General features: G+C 34.2%; 1 protein-coding gene across 1 annotated transcript; it reads left to right on the top strand.

The window, feature by feature from the left end:
* The first annotated feature begins 521 nt into the window (after nucleotides 1-521).
* On the top strand, nucleotides 522-18,121 carry LOC127879091 (coiled-coil domain-containing protein 22 homolog). Its single transcript, XM_052425699.1, has 16 exons — nucleotides 522-636; nucleotides 2,553-2,724; nucleotides 4,368-4,500; nucleotides 4,961-5,091; nucleotides 6,257-6,341; nucleotides 6,936-7,105; nucleotides 7,784-7,984; nucleotides 8,563-8,622; nucleotides 9,668-9,907; nucleotides 10,456-10,572; nucleotides 11,090-11,191; nucleotides 12,138-12,245; nucleotides 13,712-13,807; nucleotides 14,553-14,612; nucleotides 15,581-15,655; nucleotides 16,268-18,121. Exons 1-16 carry the CDS (start codon nucleotides 587-589, stop codon nucleotides 16,382-16,384), a joined length of 1,917 nt encoding a protein of 638 aa, XP_052281659.1. The 5' UTR covers nucleotides 522-586; the 3' UTR covers nucleotides 16,385-18,121.
* Nucleotides 18,122-20,943: the final 2,822 nt, after the last annotated feature.

Raw genomic sequence — 20,943 nt, 5'->3', positions numbered from 1 at the left:
ATACTGGACAATGTCATAGTCTTAACAAGAATATTAGCGTCCGTGCGCGCGTCCGTTCATGCGTGCTTGTGTTGTACCGTCCGTAGGTCGGTATGTACAAGCGTACATTGGAATAGTCAAAGCAAAACATATTAATTGTTTTCTTAAACACCTAATTAAAACTTTGAATAATTGGTCCCTCCGACTGCGATGACAGTATTTCATTAAAATATAGGTATTTAAACCAATTTAGCCCAGAAAATGCTATATTCAAAGCAACAAATAAAAACAAATGGGAAATTTTCTTATCAATGGCTTTTTGTACATTAGGCCTGTCACCCTAGTAATTGCAAATTGTGTCAAAACTTACATTAAGCCCAGAAAATGCTATATTCAAAGCAACCAACAAACATGTTCATGTTTTTACGCTATACAATACCACGAAGCCAAACGGGAAATGTTCTTATCAATGGCTTGTTGTACATTAAGCCTGTCACCCTAGTAATTGCAAATTAAACAAAAAATGGCCCGTTTCGTAGCACGGCCCGTTATACACTGTGGCCATTATGATAGGGTGCAATATCACTAATAGTCACATGATACCGAAATGGAGGAGGTTGACAACATTATTCTGCATTCATTGCGGTCAATTGGATGGTGCGTTATAGTTTTAATGTAAAAAGTACTCTGAACATGGTTTTTACAACTTTTTCAAATTATGACTTTAATGCGTTGTTTAAATCAACTCGTAGTCATCGCAAAAAACGTATTTTTGACAGTGGGTGTATCACTTAAAGTTGAATAAAATAAGCCTAGGGCTAGGTTATAAACTACTATGATTTCGCAACTAGTTTTATACTACTTTTTTAATATTTGCATCAATAAATACACCAATTAAGTGCAGTTTTCCGTTTTTGTCACAAATATCAACCATATTAGTCTTTCTGGCACCTCTTTTCATTAAAATATGTAGTTTTAACCGGCTTGGTAGAGTCCCTGGGACTAGGTGCCTACAAGATTGTTGCACCTCAAACAGCTTTGTTTGAGTGACAATATTTGGATCCAATTAAAGACATCTATTTTCATGTTTCAATACAATGAAAATATTAGCGATTGATAAAAGAACACAAGGCTAAATTGGTCTTGTAAAGGGCATTGGGGCGTAACAAAAACAGGTGTTGCTCAGTACTGATTTGCTCTCTATAAAACACAATGCTTTTAGCCTTTCTGTTCATCAGAATATTATATTTCCCGCCACTCACCCATTTGTCTGCAAAATATTCTGGTTAAGGTATACATGCAACTTCTCGACATCACTGTTTCTAGTTGAGGTATTCTATTGAAACTTCACACAAGTGTTTTGGGTTGTTGCCACTGACCAAGCTCCATAACTTGGTACAGAAGGTTTTGACAGAATTATTCTCCTTTTCATGCGTAGAAAATTCGATTTTACCTTTGCATTTGACTCCTTGATATTTTTACATTTGTATATCTACTACAGATATTGAAATGAAGCTTCACAAATGTGTTCAGGGTCTTCGTGAACATTCACTGACCAGGACCTTGAACTGTGACTACCGGTATCTTTTCAGTAGGAGTATGCCTTCTTTTGTGAAATGATATTCTGGTCAAGGTTGGGTTGAAAGATGAACTTCAGGATTAGGTTTGAGTGCAACAAGTAAATGTCTGTAACTTGTAAAGATATTCAATTTAAGCTTTACACATGACTTCGGGATCATAGTGCCATGTTACTTGCCAAATTCCACCAGCACTTTAGCAATAAGAAAATAGTTTTCTTCTATAGACATGAGTTTTTAATGGAGGGTTTGCATTGAAATTTGTGAGTGTAGCTGATATGCAGAGCTTTGTTGGGATTTTATAGTTATCTAAATTAAAATATTGTTTTATTTGCTTGGGCATGTTCTTGTTGTAATATAAATGTTCAGATTTAATATCTAGCTATGTAACTATAACAGATATTCACCATAAAAAAATCTTGATAGTTGTATCAGGTCACTGACTGAAAATGTACATAACACTATCAAAGCACAATGTTTTTGGAACAGCTCTTGTTCATAGGAGTGTCAATTTTATTGAAGCCTAAAATTGGCAATTTAAATAGTTATATATGTTGATTTTCGTAAACGATTTTTAAACCTTAATTGAAAGTAGTCTTATAAATTTAAATTTAATCTGTTAAAATGACGTGAAGGGCCCTGCATCAGTAAAATTGTTCTAAGGGTTCTTAGAAATCAGTTACTATAGTTCAGAAAAGCTGGGTGTCCTGACAGTGTATGGAAATGTCCAAAGGCTTATATAGCTTTGGAAAAAAAGGTTGTTTAAAATGTATGTAAAGCATTAGAAATAACTTCAATTATTTGCATTGGTAGAATAATGAATTAATGTTTACACAAAGGTAATTGAACTTTTATAAGAGCAGTGGTATTACTAACTGTGGATTTCCAACTAGGGGTAAAGAAATTATTATTTTTTATTCACACAATTTCTTGTTTTCCAAAAGTATTTTCTGCCAATGAATTATTTAATATTATATTTAACATTCTATTTAACAGTGATATTGATGAGGAAGTTCAAAGTCTTAAACAGTTTTCCACTGAAGTGATTGTTGCCTGCACAGTAAAGTGCCTACGGACCATAGTGAAAGATGTCGACCTTCCATCCAGTCTTCCACAGGGCATGGCCGCCAAGTTCAGAGTTGGTACAGCACTTGCTTCAAATCTACAGGTGTGAAATTTTGGTTTTAACTTGTTGCTATTATTTATACTTAAATTTAAAAGTCAATTTACACTGATTTATATTCTTTGTTCAGTGTGAAATGTAGAATGTAAAATTAATGAATTAGAATACATGCAGTGTTTTTTTTCACCCATAGGGGAATGGTGGCAGGGCCCGTCTAAAGGGGAAAAACGCGTCGTTTTTTTGGAAAAGGGGAAAAAAACAAATTCACTGTTTTATATGTTATGATATTTATTATATGAATACATATGTATGCATGAATGCAATATTCACAGCTGAATGTCTCTGTCCTTTTTCTTAAATATATATCAATGATTGTTTCAACATTAGTTTCAGACAGTTCAGCCGTCATGCACAGTCTCAGTTTTCCTAGCCAATTTGAGTCTAATTGGAATTTTTTAATCGATAAAATGGCAAATTTTAGCATTTTTTATCAATAAAATGGAGCAAATTGGAATGTTTTTATCAACAAATATCGACACAATATAAGTACATCAGGCCTTTTCCTGGCCATTTTGGGAAAAAAATGAAATTCATTTGAAAAGTGACCACTGATTTGGGAAAAACTAATTTAACTCTTTATGATAATTCAAAATCATATTTATATTATATTTATATACTTTGTTAGTTGTTTATGAAAGAAATCTGAGATATATGTATCATCTTTCTAAAAAAAAAAAAAAAAAAAAAAAAAAATTTTTTCTTTTTTTTTTTTTATACTTCTGGTGGGGATTTTTTCTACAAAATAGGGGAAAAATATATACTATTTTTTTAGGGGAATGGGGCCGAATATCAGCCCCGAAATTGCCATAAAAAAACACTGACATGTAAGTTATTAAAAATTCATACCATTACACGTGCGTATGTACGTAGGGTAATGATTGCCACTTTCCAGTGTGCATAGAAATTGTATGATCTGATATTCAATCTTAGTTTTGTTTTCATATTAAATTGATTGTTTTTAGCATGCTTCTTCTTAAAAATCCAATCCATGCATTTTCTGATAGACATTACATTATACATAACAAAATGAAATACACCCTGACAGGCAAAAATGTTGAATGATTGAATATATGCAAATAGAACCTAAAGCAGGATTGCATCTATTTATTCACATAAGACAACTTGTTTTCATGAAAACATTTTACTTAGCCCATTTTTTACTGTCGACAGGGTGTGATATCTCCTTTAGCTTTTTTCTTGGTTAAAGATTGCCAAGATTGCTGTTCTAAAAATGCTTGACTAAGCTGATTCTATTTAAAACTAAAAGTGAAAGGTTTTAAAAGTAACCCAGCAAAAAAGGGGAAGTGTATTTTCTTCCTTTTATGATTAGCTTAACCACATGCATACATTATTTAACCCTTTCCTGATCAGAAACAAAGTGAAAATTGCTTTTGCAACCAACATAAACCAGAACAGCCTGCGAGTAACTCACAGGCTGTTCACGATTTCTGCTGTTTGCTTCTCATCTCATCAGTATCTTAGTGTTTGAAATGAAGCCTTTAAAACTTGAATCTAATAAGGAAGACCTATTATTAAATTTGATTTTCTAAGGTTCTACAAATGCGACTAATTGCATTTCTAAGCAGTAATGGGTTAACAGTTTCTTTTTGTCATGCTCTTATTTGCAGGCTCTCGGATACAGAGGAGACATTGGGTACCAGACCTTTCTGTACTCTAGTGAGGCGGACATTCGTAAGATATTCATGTTCCTTGTGGACAAGCTTCCAAAAGAAACCGTAGAAACAACAGATGAAGTACTAGGTATGGGAGTCTGCATTTTAAACTTGTTATACCCCCGGATCGAATGATCGGGGGTATATTGTTTTTGGCATGTCTGTCTGTCACTGTGTCGTCAGTCAGTCATTCATAATGTGTGTCCAAAAACTTTAACCTTGGTCATAACTTTTGCAATATTGAAGATAGCAACTTGATATTTGGCACTCATGTGTATCTCAGGGAGCTCCACATTTTTAGTGGTGAAAGGTCAAGGTCATCCTTCAAGGTCAAAGGTCAAATATTTGGCTTCAAAGCGGCGCAATAGGGGTCATTGTGTTTCTGACAAACACATCTCTTGTTTATTTTGCCTTAAATATTGATAAATTATTAAGTAAGAGAATTTGCCTTTATTTTGGAATATTTAATTTAAATGATATATACCGGTATAAGTGTTCACGAAAGATTGAACAGTGCGTTCAACTCTATTCTTTATTTGCGCTGGTAGGATCCAGTGTTTTGCTGCAGCGGAATATAGCGAGTGTTCTCTCAAGGCAGCTAGCATCACCGTGGGTGTCTCCATACATCAAGAACCGAGGCATCACTATGAGAGGGCAACCTCAAACCTGGCAGAGAGAGGTATGAACAGAGTTGAGTGAGAAACTACTCTTTTTCATGTAGAAATTATTGAGCAGATGCAATAGTTTTACACTAAACCCTCAAAGTAGAACAAAAAATTCAGTTTTTCACCAGTTTTGAGCTTGCGTATTTTCATTTCAGAGTAGTGCCAAAATTTTGGCAGCAGCGGCACGCACTAAATACTCAAGAAAAAGTAAATGTGCAACAGCTCCATATCAATATTGCTTTAATTTTAGCAGAATACGTGCTCGCTATACGTGACAACTTACAGTAATTTCAACGTTTGTACTTAAAAAATTCAGATTCGCATTTGCATGCAAATACTCTATATCTTTGAATCTAGGATATTGCCTGAATTAAAAAATAGCTGGGGACCTGAAAAATGATGAAACCTTTGACAAAGCAAGCCTTCACAGAGACCCTGTATGTGGGCTTGTGAGGTCAAGGTTGCTTAAGAGTTTCCTTCTAATAACTTCTGTCGAGATGGAAAAAAATCTTTTTTGTGTGTGTTGGTAGATTACATACTTATGTACTGTTGGATGGCATTTGGTTCTATTTGGGCCAAGGTCACTGTCTCTAAAAATAATAAAACAGATTCCTTTAAATGACTTTAGTTTGAAATTCCACTGTAATTTTGTATTAAGTTAGCGTACATAAAAACCTAGACTGGGATTGCATCAGGGGCCAGTTGGGTCAAGGTCATTGAAGCTAAAAATAGAGAAATGTTTTCTCTAAATTGATCTAGTTGTCTTTGCTTTGAGATATTGTGCTGAATTAAAAAACATGTACTTACAGTCATTATATGAGGTGAATCCCACAAACTGTGCACTATCAAAGCGGAAGAATAGTTAAGTGCGCTGTCTTGGGACAGCTCTATTTATGAATCCTAAGCTTATTGTAAATGCAAATATTTATCTGCACCAGTATGCATATATTTCTAAGCATATACACATATACCACATATACTGTGATTATTTACATTGTATGATTGTAATGTTAAATGTTTTGGTCCTTAACCAGTAAATACTTTCTCTCAAAGCCAATGGGAACACTTTTTAGACATAGAACCTTGTAAACTGGCTTAAACCCATCCAGATGTGGATAATTACATGAAAATGTGACCTTATTTCTAGGGTTTATGCATTAAGATCGAGTGTTATTACAGGGTACCTGTTGCATGTATCACTTCCACGCCTCCCATGTCATTGTTCCAGAGGGATCTACAGACCTCACTAAGCCAACACCAAAAGGTAGAAATGTACAAATTCTATGGTAACGTTTGTTCTACCTTATTATGATTATAGTTTAACCTTATGTTAACAACAACATATTTTTCCCATAGTCAGCTACATATGGATGACATACATTAATACTGTCAAACAGCCTCCATTTGTTTGTGTGACATGGGATAATAGTTATTTGTCTTACATTGTTGTTTTTTGCTCCACTTTTATATATTTTCCCCAAATATAAAAACTTTACAAATAACATGTGGTGCAAAGAGGAAATCATTACTGGACACAAACACAATCAACACCATCCAACTTTTCTGTCAAGTTCAGTCAGTTACTGCTCATAATCCTTTAAGAAACTCAACAAAACCTAGACAACCTATCTCTTTTCTCCAGAACATTATATTCTGAAGCCATTTTCTTTCACTTACATTTGTTAAAACGAAAATTCTTGAATCTTTATGTTTGTTTGTATGACTGTAAACTTAATGGTCTCACAAAAGCACACACATGTAATTACACAAAAAAAATCGTTTTTTTATAATGTAACCATTCAGTTTTATGTTTTGAAAAGTTCTATAATTGATTCATGGATTTCCTGAACTACTTCAGCAATCAAAGTGTACCATCAGTCGAGTCTTCCATTCGTTACGAGTCAGTGCCTTCACCATGGTGACACGGCGCCGTCCCTGATGGAGGCCAACATGGCCAACGTGACAGCGCAGCAAGAGTGGGAGGCGGAGTGGAACAGCGCCGGCCTGGCCTCCAGACTCTCTCAACAGGTAAGGGGCTGGATTTAATGATACTCTTAAGTTTGATTTTAAGTTATAGTATAACATCATGTCTGGGGCTCTACTTTTCAAATATTCATAAAGTGAACAGTTGCTGGTCTGAGGTTTTATTCACAAAGAATATAATAGAAGTATTATGGCGTGTCAGGAGATGTATTTACAAAGAATATTAACTTTAATTAAAAAATTACACTATTACAGCTGGTCAGATTTTATGATTGTCTTTGTTGTTGTCCTGCTTGCATTGCAGGTTTTATGCTGTAAAATATATAAAAAATTATGTGGAAAAATTGGCACAGCAAATTGGATGTTTTGCAATTACCATTTCTTTCTCTTTATAATGGAATATTCGAGCTTGTAGTCTGTAGATTCATACTAATATCTTTATAAAGGAGACATAAAATATTACTGTCTTCATTCTCAAAATTTGTCTGTATGTGTTAAAATATTAACATCTGAGTACGCAGTGCCAAAATTAACTTTGATAAAAAACAATAAACTTCACTTAACAATGTACTCTCAATCAATGCAGGAAATTCAAACTCACCAGGATGTGAACTAATTGTGTACATTAAAATATGAGTTAAAGAAAAGTTTTGATTCAGTTGGATTCTAATATTCCAAAAAGTTGTAATCCTTGTCTTGGAATGTTTACGCCTCATGTTACAGGACTACAGATCCAAGAAGGCGCAGAGAATACGAAAGCGTATTACAGACCAGCTACGCCAAGATCGGCAACGTAGTGAGGCTTTGGGGGATACAACTAACGACCTGCAGCAGCTTCTTGCCACCATCGGGGGACGTGGAGCGGGAGCAGCAAAAACTAAAGGGTCACGTTTTACGCACACTGAGAAACTGTTGTTTGCCAAGGTGTGTTACAACTCCTAAACGTATTAATATTCTCCTCGCTATGCCGCCCCCCCCCCCCTTAAGTTATAAGCACCGTGTTACGGTCATTCTAATTCAAACCCTTATTTAATTTAATGTAAAACATTCAACTTAAAAAAATAAGTCAACATTATGCAGGTAGGGAACTCCATAACGTAGGGAACATCATATATATTTTCTTTAAGAGCAATCTCAGTTAAATGCTTTTAAAGAATAAATAAAGATATTTCATGCAATATGTAAGATAGAACATTACATAAATAAAAGTTCACAGTTTTTTTCAAAGTTTCCATGGCTTCTTTATAGTTGAATGTAACAAAATCAAATTTTAACTAAATGTGATCATTTGAAGCCAAGGCAGATTTGAATAAAAGCAGAGTAGGCATTGAACTTGTTATGGCTGAACTTGTGTTACTATTCACTGGTTGAGTTTGTATTCGAAACTCGTGTTCATCAATTGGTCATCAAGTTTTACCTCTGTTTCTGGTATGTTTCTCTTTAGTAATTATCTGCAATTTGAGACAAAAAAAAGAAATCTGAAATGTCTGTTTTCTTTTCAGGATGATGAGAAGGCTCTGTCTGAGGTACAGAGTCAGGTACCTGTTGGAAAAACAGAAGAGGTAAGAGAGGGCAAATAGTTGGATCAATACAGTATTGGTATCGGAAATACATTCTACATTGGCTGATGGAAATATTGTGGTTGAGTTGATACAGGTTTTACTCCACATTAAGGATGTATTTTAAACATATTTAAGCTTACGTTTTACTTTTAAATTCTATACTTATATTTTGTGAAAAGTGGTGAACTCATATCTTCATCAAAAGTTTTCATTTCATGCAGGGATATTTTCATCAACAAGAAAGTGGATTGTACTTTAAGTGGGACTGCACAATTTTGTCAGATATTTATAAATTTATATAAAATGTGTAAAAAAAACTGATTATACATGTATTTCAATATAAATTAAATAAAAGTTAAGAAGAACATGTGTCGAAAAATGCGAAATAAGCCAGATATTTAATTCTGAAATCGAAAATGTCTGTACATGCGAATTCGCCAGCATGAATATCATGCATGTACGATGTGAATCTAAATTTAGTTTTACAGATCATTTTAATTTCCTGCAACGATATCTATTACTACGACACACGAACACTAACTCCGATTCTAATAAAAAGACGAATGCTTTGGTTATTGTAGGAAAATATGTACGAAATATCTTCATCACAATCGGCTTGGGGCGCCAATTTGTCTTTGCTGCATTTTATGAAATTCGTCTTCAATGTATAATTTTTCTTGACTTTCTTATGTTATTGTAACATATTTTTATCAATATATTACAATTTAACACCTATAAAAATCGTGCAGTCCCTTTTTAAGATTGGGTTAGCTGTACCATAAAGCTCTAACGTAATTGAATCAAAATAAAACATGGACTCTGAAAGTTAAACTATAACTCTTAAAGTAATTTGTATTCAAAATTTAATATTTGTACCATTAAACTAAATAAAATTATCTTTTATGAAACTTGTTCTTTAAAGCTAAACTTTTTGCCCGATTTTCTTTGAACACAACTACCACATTGTTTCTCTTAATTGATAGGATAGCAAAATAAAATGATTTTCTTTAAAATCAACCTCCACGTTGTTTCTCTGAATCGATAGGATATCCAAAAAGAACGGGAGGAAGAACTGACCAAACTCAAGGATGAACTGAACTCACTGACATCGGACCTTGAAAAGCTCGAGCTTGAAGTTCGTAAGTTCACGGCTGGTTCCCAGCAAATGGAGGAAGAGATTGCCAATCAGACGCGAGCAAATTTGGAGAAGGAGGAGGGGTACAAAGTGAAAAAGCGAACACTCGATTTGCTGCCTGATGCGGAGAATAACATAGCCAAATTGCAGGTATGTGGCTGTTTTGTTAGAAACTATCTTACTGTAAGTTAATTCTGGTTATTTTACTTTAAAAGGTAAGTTTATGTTAGATTGAAATAGTCTATTTTGTCATTTATATTTTTATTCGTCTCATGCTAATGTTGATTTTAATGTTAAAAAACAATTAGTAATGCATTTAAAAATATTCAATCAATATCTTGTCACTAAGTGTATTACAAAATGTTATACTAATATTCAGATACTCATATGATATTGTCACATAGAATCAGGTTATTTGTAGCCAGCCCTGTATATAATTTTACAAAAAGAAAAAAAGAATCAGTAGATCTATCATGTGAATATTATAAATGCACTGGAATAAAATACTTATCTCTTAGAGTACTAGTACTAACAGTGTGTGTTTTTTTCAGACAATTAATTGCACCAATGTCACATTACTTCAAAAGATGCAAATATAATTTAGAAATTATAAGGAGATTACATTCTCTATTTATTGCGCTATGTTTATGTTACTTCAAAATGTTAGTTCAAACTAGATATAATGTACCACTTGCCAGGCGGTGGTGGATTCGAGTGCCCAGCGGCTGCTCACATTGGCCAGCCAGTGGGAGAAACACCGCACCCCGCTGATAGACCAGTACCGATCCCTGAAGGACACAGCATCGAGAACTGAGGTATCCGATCACTTTTGATTATTGTTTTTCCCCATACCTTCTTCCTAATAAAACTTTTTTTTTTTAAAGATATTATTGTTAAGCTAATGTAAGGGAGTTTATATGTGGACAGGTTAATCCATTTGTAGACCACATACAAAATTGATTACAAAATTGTATGGACGATTTATCTAGGAAGTTCTATAATCACCAAATCACCACAGGAATTAAGGAGTTACTAGTATTGCCATTTACTACACTAATTTTGTGCTTTAGCCATTTGCTTGTCGTATCCAAACAGGTTTTTTTTATGTGAAAATGTTTGTTTTATTAAAATATATCAAGTTCAATTATTTATACGCAGTTCATTTATAGTAATTTTGTCGGTCTGTCCATGTAGATTTTGTGATGTTGCAAAGTAAAACCTGCTTCATTTTTTAGTTACCTGAATTGAATAAAAAAAAGAGTGAAATGTACATAATAAACAATGTTTTTCATTTGTTTTATTTCTTATGTTTCATTTTGTGTTACTGTTCAGTCTGAAGCCCAGAGGAAGTTGGAAGAAATCAAAGAGTTCCGTAAGAAACTGAAACAAGTGCAAGATGAGGCAAGAGGGAAGGAAGAACTCAGCAAACAACTGGTATAGAGAATCGCTACTTCTACTAGAGTAGAGTTTTTTAAAACGCATTAATGTTTCTATTCCTGTTTTATGCTCACCTGAGCACAAAGTTCTTATTTTTGTCACCCTATATCCTGTTTAGTCAAATTTGTGCCACGTACATCCAAAAGATAAGGTCAAGTCTCAGAAAAAAGCTTTCTATCACCCTAGAGGCCACATTCATGATTTATTTTTGATGAAAGTGTGCCATGATGTTCTCCTTGACAATATCCGTGCCTTGTTTGAATCTGGATCAGGTGTGTCCGAAAACTTGATCACCATTTCATGTTTGATTTAAACCTTGTTTTCACTGTAGTGGCCACATTTACTCAATATTGTTTTGACTTGGTCAGAATGTTTATCTTAATAATATCTAAGGGTAGTTTGAATCTGATTCATGTGCTTTCAAAAACTCGTTCATCAGGACTAATCTCATAAAAACAATATTGCTGCTCTGGAAGCCACATTTAAGTCTCAATCTTGATGGAACTAGGTTAGAATCTTTAACTGGAAAATATCTAGGCTGATATTAAATCTGGGTCATGTGGGTCTAAAACAAGGTCAACAGGTCAAATCTTAGAAACAACTTATTATCACTGTAAAGGCCACCTTTGTGACTCGACCTTAATGAAACTAGGTTAGAATGTTAATCTTTACAATGTCTTGGCTGAGTTTGAATCTGGATCATATGCATTCAAAAACTGGTTGCCCAAGTCAAGTTTTGGGAAAAAAATGTAACCACTTTAGAGGCAAAATTAATGACTCACTGTTGGTGAAACTTAGAATTCTTATCAAGGCCATACCTAAGCCGAGTTTGATTGTGGGTCATGTGTATCCAAAACAAGATGAAGATAGGTCAAATCTTTATTGTTAGAAAAACTTAGTAACCACTTGATCTTTAAAGACCGTATTTTTCTTGTATTTGCAGCGTTCTGAGTTTGAACGTATGACCAAGGAAGTCAACCGCTCTGCATATACAAAACGCATTATGGAAATAGTTGCCAATATTAAGAAACAAAAAATGGAAATAGACAAGGTATTTTAATTTTAATGATGTAAGCTTACTTATATCATAAAAATTCGTTATCATAGACTGTTATTATTAATGATTACGTAAAATGTTTTCTTTTTTCTCCTTTTAATTATTACTACGTTTTGCTTTGTTAGAATAAATACGCTATTAATGCATATTTTCGTTGTAAGTTTCATATCGAAAAAAAACATAAAAAACATAAATTGTTTACAGTACATGTATACTTTTACAAACCTTTCAACATGGAATGATTGTGTACATTATGAATACCGTTATTATGCCCCCCTTCGAAGAAGAGGGGGTATATTGCTTTGCTCATGTCGGTCTGTCGGTCGGTCCGTCCACCAGGTGGTTGTCAGATGATAACTCAAGAATGCTTAGGCCTAGGATCATGAAACTTCATAGGTACATTGATCATGACTCACAGATGACCCCTATTGATTTTGAGGTCACTAGGTCAAAGGTCAAGGTCACTGTGACCCGAAATAGTAAAATGGTTTCCGGATGATAATTCAAGAACGCTTATGCCTAGGATCATGAAACTTTATAGGTAGATTGATCATGACTAGCAGATGACCCCTATTGATTTTCAGGTCACTAGGTCAAAGGTCAAGGTCACGGTGACCCGAAACAGTAAAATGGTTTCCAGATGATAATTCAAGAACCCTTATGCCTAGGATCATGAAACTTGATAGGTAGATTGATCATGACTAGCAGATGACCCCTATTGATTTTCAGGTCACTAGGTCAAAGGTCAAGGTCACGGTGACCCGAAATAGTAAAATGGTTTCCGGGTGATAACTCAAGAACGCTTATGCCTAGGATCATGAAACTTGATAGGTACATTGATCATGACTGGCAGATGACCCCTATTGATTTTCAGGTCACTAGGTCAAAGGTCAAGGTCACAGTGACCCGAAATAGTAAAATGGTTTCCTGATGATACTCAGGAAAGCTTATGGCTAGGATCATGAAACTTCATAGGTACATTGATCATGACTCGCAGATGACCCCTATTGATTTTCAGGTCACTAGGTCAAAGGTCAAGGTCACAGTGACAAAAAACATATTTACAAAATGGCTGTCACTACAACTTAGAGCCCATATGGGGGGCATGCATGTTTTACAAACAGCCCTTGTTTTTAAATTTGTATTTATAAGGGCCTATCCTAAAGATTAGGAGCAGTTGAGTCATGCACTTGCATATGGCATATAGCTTCACATTGATTGGTTTAATCAGCGTCTCAGTTATAAAGTCATTAAGTATCCTAGTATCTGCATATTATGGTATTTTTAAGTTTTGGGAGCAAAGTTCACAACTGAAAATCGATGTTTGAAAAGTCCATTTTGAGAGTGAAATTATAGATCTAGAATTGAAAGTTTTACCCTCTAAACCCTTGATTAACCAGCATTTACCAGAGCGTTATGTCACTGATTTTATTATTTATATACCCTGTATATTTGTTCAGGTGCTTATTGACACAAGGACTGTGCAGAAAGAGATCAACCAACTCTCAGGCAAGCTAGACAGACAATTTACAGTCACCGATGAACTAATATTCCGGGTATTATATTTTGTATTTCTTGATTTTTAGCTCCCTTCAGCTTCCAATTGCTAATGGTCATGTGGGAATCTAGGTCATGAGGGTTCAAAAACCAGGTCACCTGGTCAAATCTTATAATAATAGAAACTGTATTTCCACTTTAGAAGCAACATTTATGACTCAATCTAGATTAAATTTGGTCGGACTGTTTATCTTGAAAATATCTTATATGATTTTGGTCATGTGTGTCCAAAAACTAGGTCACAATCACTTGGTCAAATCTTAAGAAAACCTTGTTAACACTGTTGAGGTCTTAAGTATAATTTTACCAACACTTTCTGCATAGTTCACCAAGTCTTTTACATCGGTGTACCTTTGAATGTAGATGAGTGCTTTAGGGCCATCATGGCCATCTTGTATACCGGTAATTATGGGCAAATATAAAAAGTGCCTTTCTACTAAGAAATAAATGCAAACATTTAAATGTCTTTAATTAAGACTCAGTAACAACCTTCTTACAAAAGCTACATTGTGTAATTGTTAAAAGTTCTACGGTCACTAAACAATTTTCAAATCTTTGGTTAGAACCAGTACGGAATTTCAAAGTGTTCTTTAATATTTGAAATTAAGGATCAAACTCGAGATGGCCTTGCTAGACAAGACCATATCCATTAGGCCAGATTTTTTGCTAACCATGGGCCCTGGGCAAGTTGAAGCTTAATACTTATGGACTGCAATAAATTTGCTTTTGTCTTAAATGGTTTAGGATGCGAAAAAAGATGAAGCAGTGAAGAAAGCCTACAGATATTTGGCAGCATTACATGAGGTGAGTAAGGATCCGTGAGTTATTAGGAATTCTTTGCCTGTTTTTTTACATGTAAACATAATTCACCTTATTTTTTTAATTTCAAATCGGTCAAACATTACATGGTTACATTTCATTTATTGTACCAATGTGGAGGAGATAAACTTTGAACTGATAACCCGAGGCCATAGGCCAAGGGGTGTCTTGAAGTTTTTAATGTTCCACAATTCCCCCTGATATAACTGTTATATAACCTAATGAATTGTATTATAGGTAGGGAATATTACGTTACTGTGGTATTTTGGTGAAATTTAATGCAATAGTGTGATTGTGTGACTTTGTATTTCAAGATCATGCAGGACAAGTGAAATTAACACAATAAACTATTGCAATTCACCCACCAGAATACAAAAGTAACATAAATGTACTGTAGATTTATGCAAATATATACATGTCATCATTAGGTCATTATGTTTTCTACATTGCACGTCAATTGTAGTCTGGTTTTATAAGCAATCAAATAGGAGAAACTATTTCTTTAGAGCTAAAATCTATGCAATCTATCTATCTACTGTATATACTACCATTAATATATCTGTCATTGAGTCAGATCATCTATAGTTATTTGTAATGGAATATACTTTATACTGCTGAGCGTTTTTTACGGCAATACATGTACCTGATTCAGTGGCAGACACCAGTTGACCTGTCAATAGTTTGCAAAGCATCTTGATTTTTGAATCTCGGTTAATTTTAAACTTTTTCCATAAAAAAGCAAAAATGGCAAACTACATTTATATTATGAGTTAGGTAGTAATACAATTGAGCCATGCCCTGTGAACAAGGCTAATATGGGACGACACATTCTGACTAAACTAGAGTATTGCCAAGAAGAGATTTTCTCAAAACAAAAAATATCATAAAAGCGGAAAGTGTCGTCCCTGATTCACATGCATTAAGCCCAGTATTTGACATTGGTCCTTTTGCAGAACTGTGAGCTTCTGATACGCACTGTTGAAGAGACTGGGGGCATCATGCGGGAAATCAGGGAGTTGGAGGACCAGGTACCGTAGCTGTCCGCTTGTTTGCGCTCATCCAATATCTATTCAGTTTTATTTACATAATTGTCTTGTCCTCATTAGATTTAAAAGGGTTTTGATTTTTTCTTCCATTCAGCTGATTTCCTCTGTTTAGTGCCTTTATTGATCAACTAATATTTAAGCTGAAGAATTTTGAAGAATTATGACAAACCCAAGTTATTGGGGGTGGTGAGGGTATTTAACTTCTAAGAGGAGTCATTAAACATACACACAAGGATCTATTGTCATTCTGTATTCATGTTTCACAACTTAATAATACTCCCTATCCAAGATTGTGGGACATTTGGATTTGCTTTTGTTATTCAGTCAGTCTGATGGTAGACCACTATGTTTCCCTTTATTGCTTAAGTCAAACAATTGTCATTTGCTCTTCCAACTTGAAAAAAAAAATAAATAAATAAATAAAATATTTAATATCTTTTATTTTTGACATATTTTATCAAACAACTTGATCAAATAATTTGACATATTTTATCAAACAACTTGATCAAATAATACCAGTTTGAGGGTTTTAGTGTATTTGCAATTACAGACGTGAATTGGTTACAAATGTATCTCTTGTCTTTGCACTTTCAGATAATGACAGAAGATGGCAAGAAGACTCATGAAAATCTGGACAAGATCACGGCCGACTTGCAGCAAATGAAGGGAGAAAACGAAATACTGCTGAAGAAACGAAAAGCTAAATCATAATGCAGTGATCATTTTTGTAGTGTTTAAGAAACATATGGGCTAGTGCAGTGTTAGTTGTATGCAATCGTTCATCAAGATGAAATGTTTATTACTGTATTAAACTTTGTATAAAATAATTGATTACTAGACATGTGGAAACTGCATTGGTCCCTAAAAGTATTACGATGTCTTTAAAACTGGTAATTATAGGCCAGTTTTCTAGCAATAATTGTATCAACTGCAAATATTTAAGCCACACTTTAGGAAACGGTGCTAAACGTATGTGGGTAAAGCGTTGTCATAATTAGCCTGCGCAGTCCGCACAGGCATATCAGGGACAACACTTTCCACCAAGACTGGATTTTTGTTTAGAAGAGACTTCCTTTAACCCTTTCAGCGCTGGAACCGAATTTTAAAGGCCTTTGCAAACAGTTTGGATCCAGATGAGACGCCACAGAACGTGGCGTCTCATCAGGATCCAAACTGTTTGCTATTCTGATAGTATTCTTTGAAAAAAAAACGAAGAAAATGCTTATTTTAGAAATTCAGCAGACAACATTTTAGCAGACAACAAATTTCCCAGCATGCAAAAGGTTAAAACAAAAAATGCACAAGCTTATCTGGGATGGACGTTTTTACCCAAATGCATTAAGCCCCCCTTTCCCAAAGCAAGGTTCATTTAAAATAGTGTGCTATAGTACTATGTACTAGTAATTTGTGTTAAAGGGGCCTTTTCACAGATTTTGGCATATTTTGAAGTTTGTCATTAAATGCTTTATATTAATAAATGTAAACATTGGATCTTAAAAGCTCCAGTAAAAAATCAAGAATAAAATTTAAAAAAGGGAAAAAAAGTAGCTGGTACGAGGGCTCGAACCAGTGACCCCCGGAGTCCTGGAGTAAGTCTGAAGTAAAAACGCATTAGCCCTCTCGGCTATTTCGCCAGGTATCCACAGATTAAGTATGTTATACTTTATATAAGCAATATTTGTAGTTTCGTAAATTTAAACGACAACAACAGAACTCTCCAAAATATTCAATCGTTTCGCGTTGCAACGCTTTATAATTTTTAGGTTTTCAAATCGTCAAAAGATACATATAATGGCTATATTGGACTATGGTAAATGTTCAGTAATACTGTTTCCTCACAAATATCATAACTAAAATGAAAATTTGCGAATCTGAAGCAACTTTTTTCAATTTTGTCAATTTACCAAACCGTGAAAAGATCCCTTTAAGTATAATTGGTTATGAATAATTGTTTTATCTCTGTTAACAGTTCATATGATACTTCCCTTTTAAAACATCATGTCAAGCTTAAATGGGCAGAAGAGAAACATTTCCCTGCATCAATTTAACGTTGATTGCAACCAAACTTTTGGTGCATAAATGTTCACATAATATTTCCAGAATTTGTTTATACATTTTATATGTGTCATTTTCTATTTTGCTTAATATAAATGGGTTTTTCATTGACTGTAATATATTTTAAACAGCGGTCATTTTCTTTTATAAATGATCGCTGATGGCTTATAGATCCGAATTGTCTAATAAGTGATAAACAATCTACACCACCTGCATTTAATATGTGTATTAATATATTAGTTACTAAAATTTAGTGTAAATTATAATGTTTGTTGATCCTTGTTTTATCTTGTTATTTCATAATTATCATATGGTAATGCATACATTATTAATGAAAGCTTTAGATATTCTGCTCATTTATGATTATGTGTAACAATAAAGTATTATATTTATTGTAATTGTGTTATTTAGTTTCTCATCATGTTTTATGAGCCCGATTCCGTTGCACATTCCATGTTGTTTTTTGTTTGGTAAAATATTTTTAAATTATGTATGAGTGAATAGTGGAAACTTGGTTTTGTAATTTGCAATTAAAAGCAATAATGAGTCAACGTGCTAGGCGATTTCCGTTCCTTTGATCGCCCTCACACTGTCATAGATCCTTTATTACAGTGTTCGAACTTTTTTTCTCCAACCTCAGTACAAGGGTATAAACAAACATTTTGTAAAGCTTTTCTGTTGTTACAGTATATTTAACGGTAAGTACTATATCTTTTGAAACTAAATACTAGAAGTTCACACAATTCAGTCTCGGGTTCTGGAAAGATCTTAAACTTCGAAATACACACAAACGTATTAATGCTGATTTGTAATTATGTCACACGCATCTCAGAAGATATGGTGTCTTAGTTCTATAGATTTGTTGTTAAATCATTGACCAACAACTTTTTAAATCAAGTCTACAACGAAGACAATCGGAACGCCTCATGGTTATTGAAGAAAGCAATTGCTGGTAGAAATCCAGTTATGGCATCTATGTCGTCCCAGTGAGTCAACTATTGAACATAGTTATATATATATATAATAATAATAATAAACATAGAGGGTCAATAAAAGTCGGAAGCGGGGTCGCTTTCCAGCACGACTTGAACGAATATTAATTGACAGATTTATTCACGTTGTCTTACTTCTTTACGATTAATAGCATATTCACAAACAAGTGTTTCCATGAAATCCTTGAAAAATATCAACACAACTCTCATTTTGATATGAAGACACGCAGATATAGACGCTTCGCACCATACAGCCTATTGAGATGTAAGTGCGCGAGATTACCGGATAGTATCTTGTGAAAATATTATTTTCTATAATCGCTCGTGACATTCAATTCAACCATACACCGAAATCAACACATATCCCATTATTGTATACCTAATATTTATTTGCATATTACAACTAATGAATTAATGTCAACATTCATCGGTTTCATAACCTGATCTGAGTACCCTTACGCTTTTCGCCCAAGTTCCGTTTTGTACAACTCCAGCACACATTGACAACAGTAAAGCACGTTTTTGTTTTTATCTAATATCATTTTTCAATTTATATTAAGCTAAGTATAATAACAGTCGCAGAAAAACGTGATTTTTCAAAAGTATTTGATTAACATTGAACTATCGGGATGAAGTTTACCGTCCTTACTATACAATGGATGACGAAGCGACTTTCACTACCAGACAGGGATGGTTAATCCCAATCGCAAGGATCAGTTTATCATACAATTTATATACCGGTACAAAACAATCCCTATATTAATTGCGCAGAATATGACGATACTTTAAAACGACATAGCAAATAAAGTGGTGTTTGCTAACTTTTCAGCAACTGTCTCATAAAATTTGTACTCCGACGCAAGCACAGAAAACGTATGGTGATAATATATGTGTACACGTTTTCTAGTCACACATGTAATTGGAACTCGCATTTATCTCTCAAAATTCGTTTCGAATGCATGTGCATCGATATAAGTATAAGAACGAAGATGTATGTGATGTGTGTAGGGGGGGGGGGGGGGGGGGGGGGGGGGGGGGACACATCTTCGGTACATAGCCCTTCCAATTTGAAAGTGTAGCGTTCGGTCACAGAACAACGCGCACCACATTATTACATCAACGCGCCAGTGCACCATGGCACAGAAGGTTGAACAATCCAATAGTTCAAGGTTCAAGTAAGGCTTAAAATTATGTTTGTTTCAAATAACCCGACGTAATATTGACTTTTTGAGAAATTTAAGATTGAATTGTATTACATATTTCATGTGTTCATACTCGCTAAATTAACTTTTACGTAAAGAATGTTAAGCGGAGATTTATGTCATTGAATATCCTAATTTAATGTGGGCGTTTACCGTTGAACGGTGAACAAGTTAACCAAAAAAGAAATTAAGCGGGCCCACCTTTAATACCTATTTTTGGAGATGTAAGCAGAAATAAAAATGCTTAAGTATTGAAACTGTTTTTTTGGTCCGTTGGATATTATGACAATTTACAGAGTTGCAAGGGCGCAGTCATGAGCGCCTAACGGACATCGAGATCTGTTTCAGTTGGTTTATCGCAGATCTATGAGTTCAGTTGATATATTTCTGGTTTATATGGATCTGTTATTATTTAATGCGTTAAAATGAGACAAATAATTAGTTATTACGACTGTTTGATTATTTACTGTGCACTGTTTATGAACCCTGTATAAAATACCATAAAACACTTGTTCAAAGTCTAGCAACCTAAAAGAACTGTTCCATTTTCGTGTTTTCCGCTTATTTATTATGATATTAATCAATAAATCAGTGTTTGATGTACATACAACTATTAAAACACTGTTTGTAAACACGCCTAAGGTTGCTCGCCTTTTTCCAAAATTAAATTTTGCGGGAAAACATGTTTACAATCCTTGACATTAGGATTCCCCATAGTGTGGGAATTACGGAACATTTCATTACTGCGCAGGTTTAATAAATAAACCACAAAGTAAATGCATGGTATGAAATATTACCTAAAACAATTATTATTCATGTAATAACAATAATATTAATACTTTTATTCGTATGATTAGTTTAATATGTTGAAAAAGAACAGAAAGCCGTAGATTGTATAAATCTGTTATTGCGGCATGCCCGAAAAATAACGTGAACTCGCCCTAGTAAAAGGTCGAACGAATAAATGACGTCAGAGCCTCAATATGGCGCTCAATTTACTATTAGGATCATTTCGACCACT

Source organism: Dreissena polymorpha, chromosome 4 (genome assembly GCF_020536995.1).
Source record: "Dreissena polymorpha isolate Duluth1 chromosome 4, UMN_Dpol_1.0, whole genome shotgun sequence".
Lineage (NCBI taxonomy): Eukaryota > Metazoa > Mollusca > Bivalvia > Myida > Dreissenidae > Dreissena > Dreissena polymorpha.
The sequence above is the reverse complement of the archived record's forward strand: the minus strand, read 5'-3'. Positions and strand labels throughout refer to the sequence as shown.

Coding starts and splice junctions, on each gene's coding strand:
- LOC127879091 (XM_052425699.1), top strand. CDS start 587: ATGGAGGAGGTTGACAACATTATTCTGCATTCATTGCGGTCAATTGGA. Junction 637..2,552: donor TCATTGCGGTCAATTGGATG/GTGCGTTATAGT, acceptor TCTATTTAACAG/TGATATTGATGAGGAAGTTC. Junction 4,501..4,960: donor AACAACAGATGAAGTACTAG/GTATGGGAGTCT, acceptor TTGCGCTGGTAG/GATCCAGTGTTTTGCTGCAG.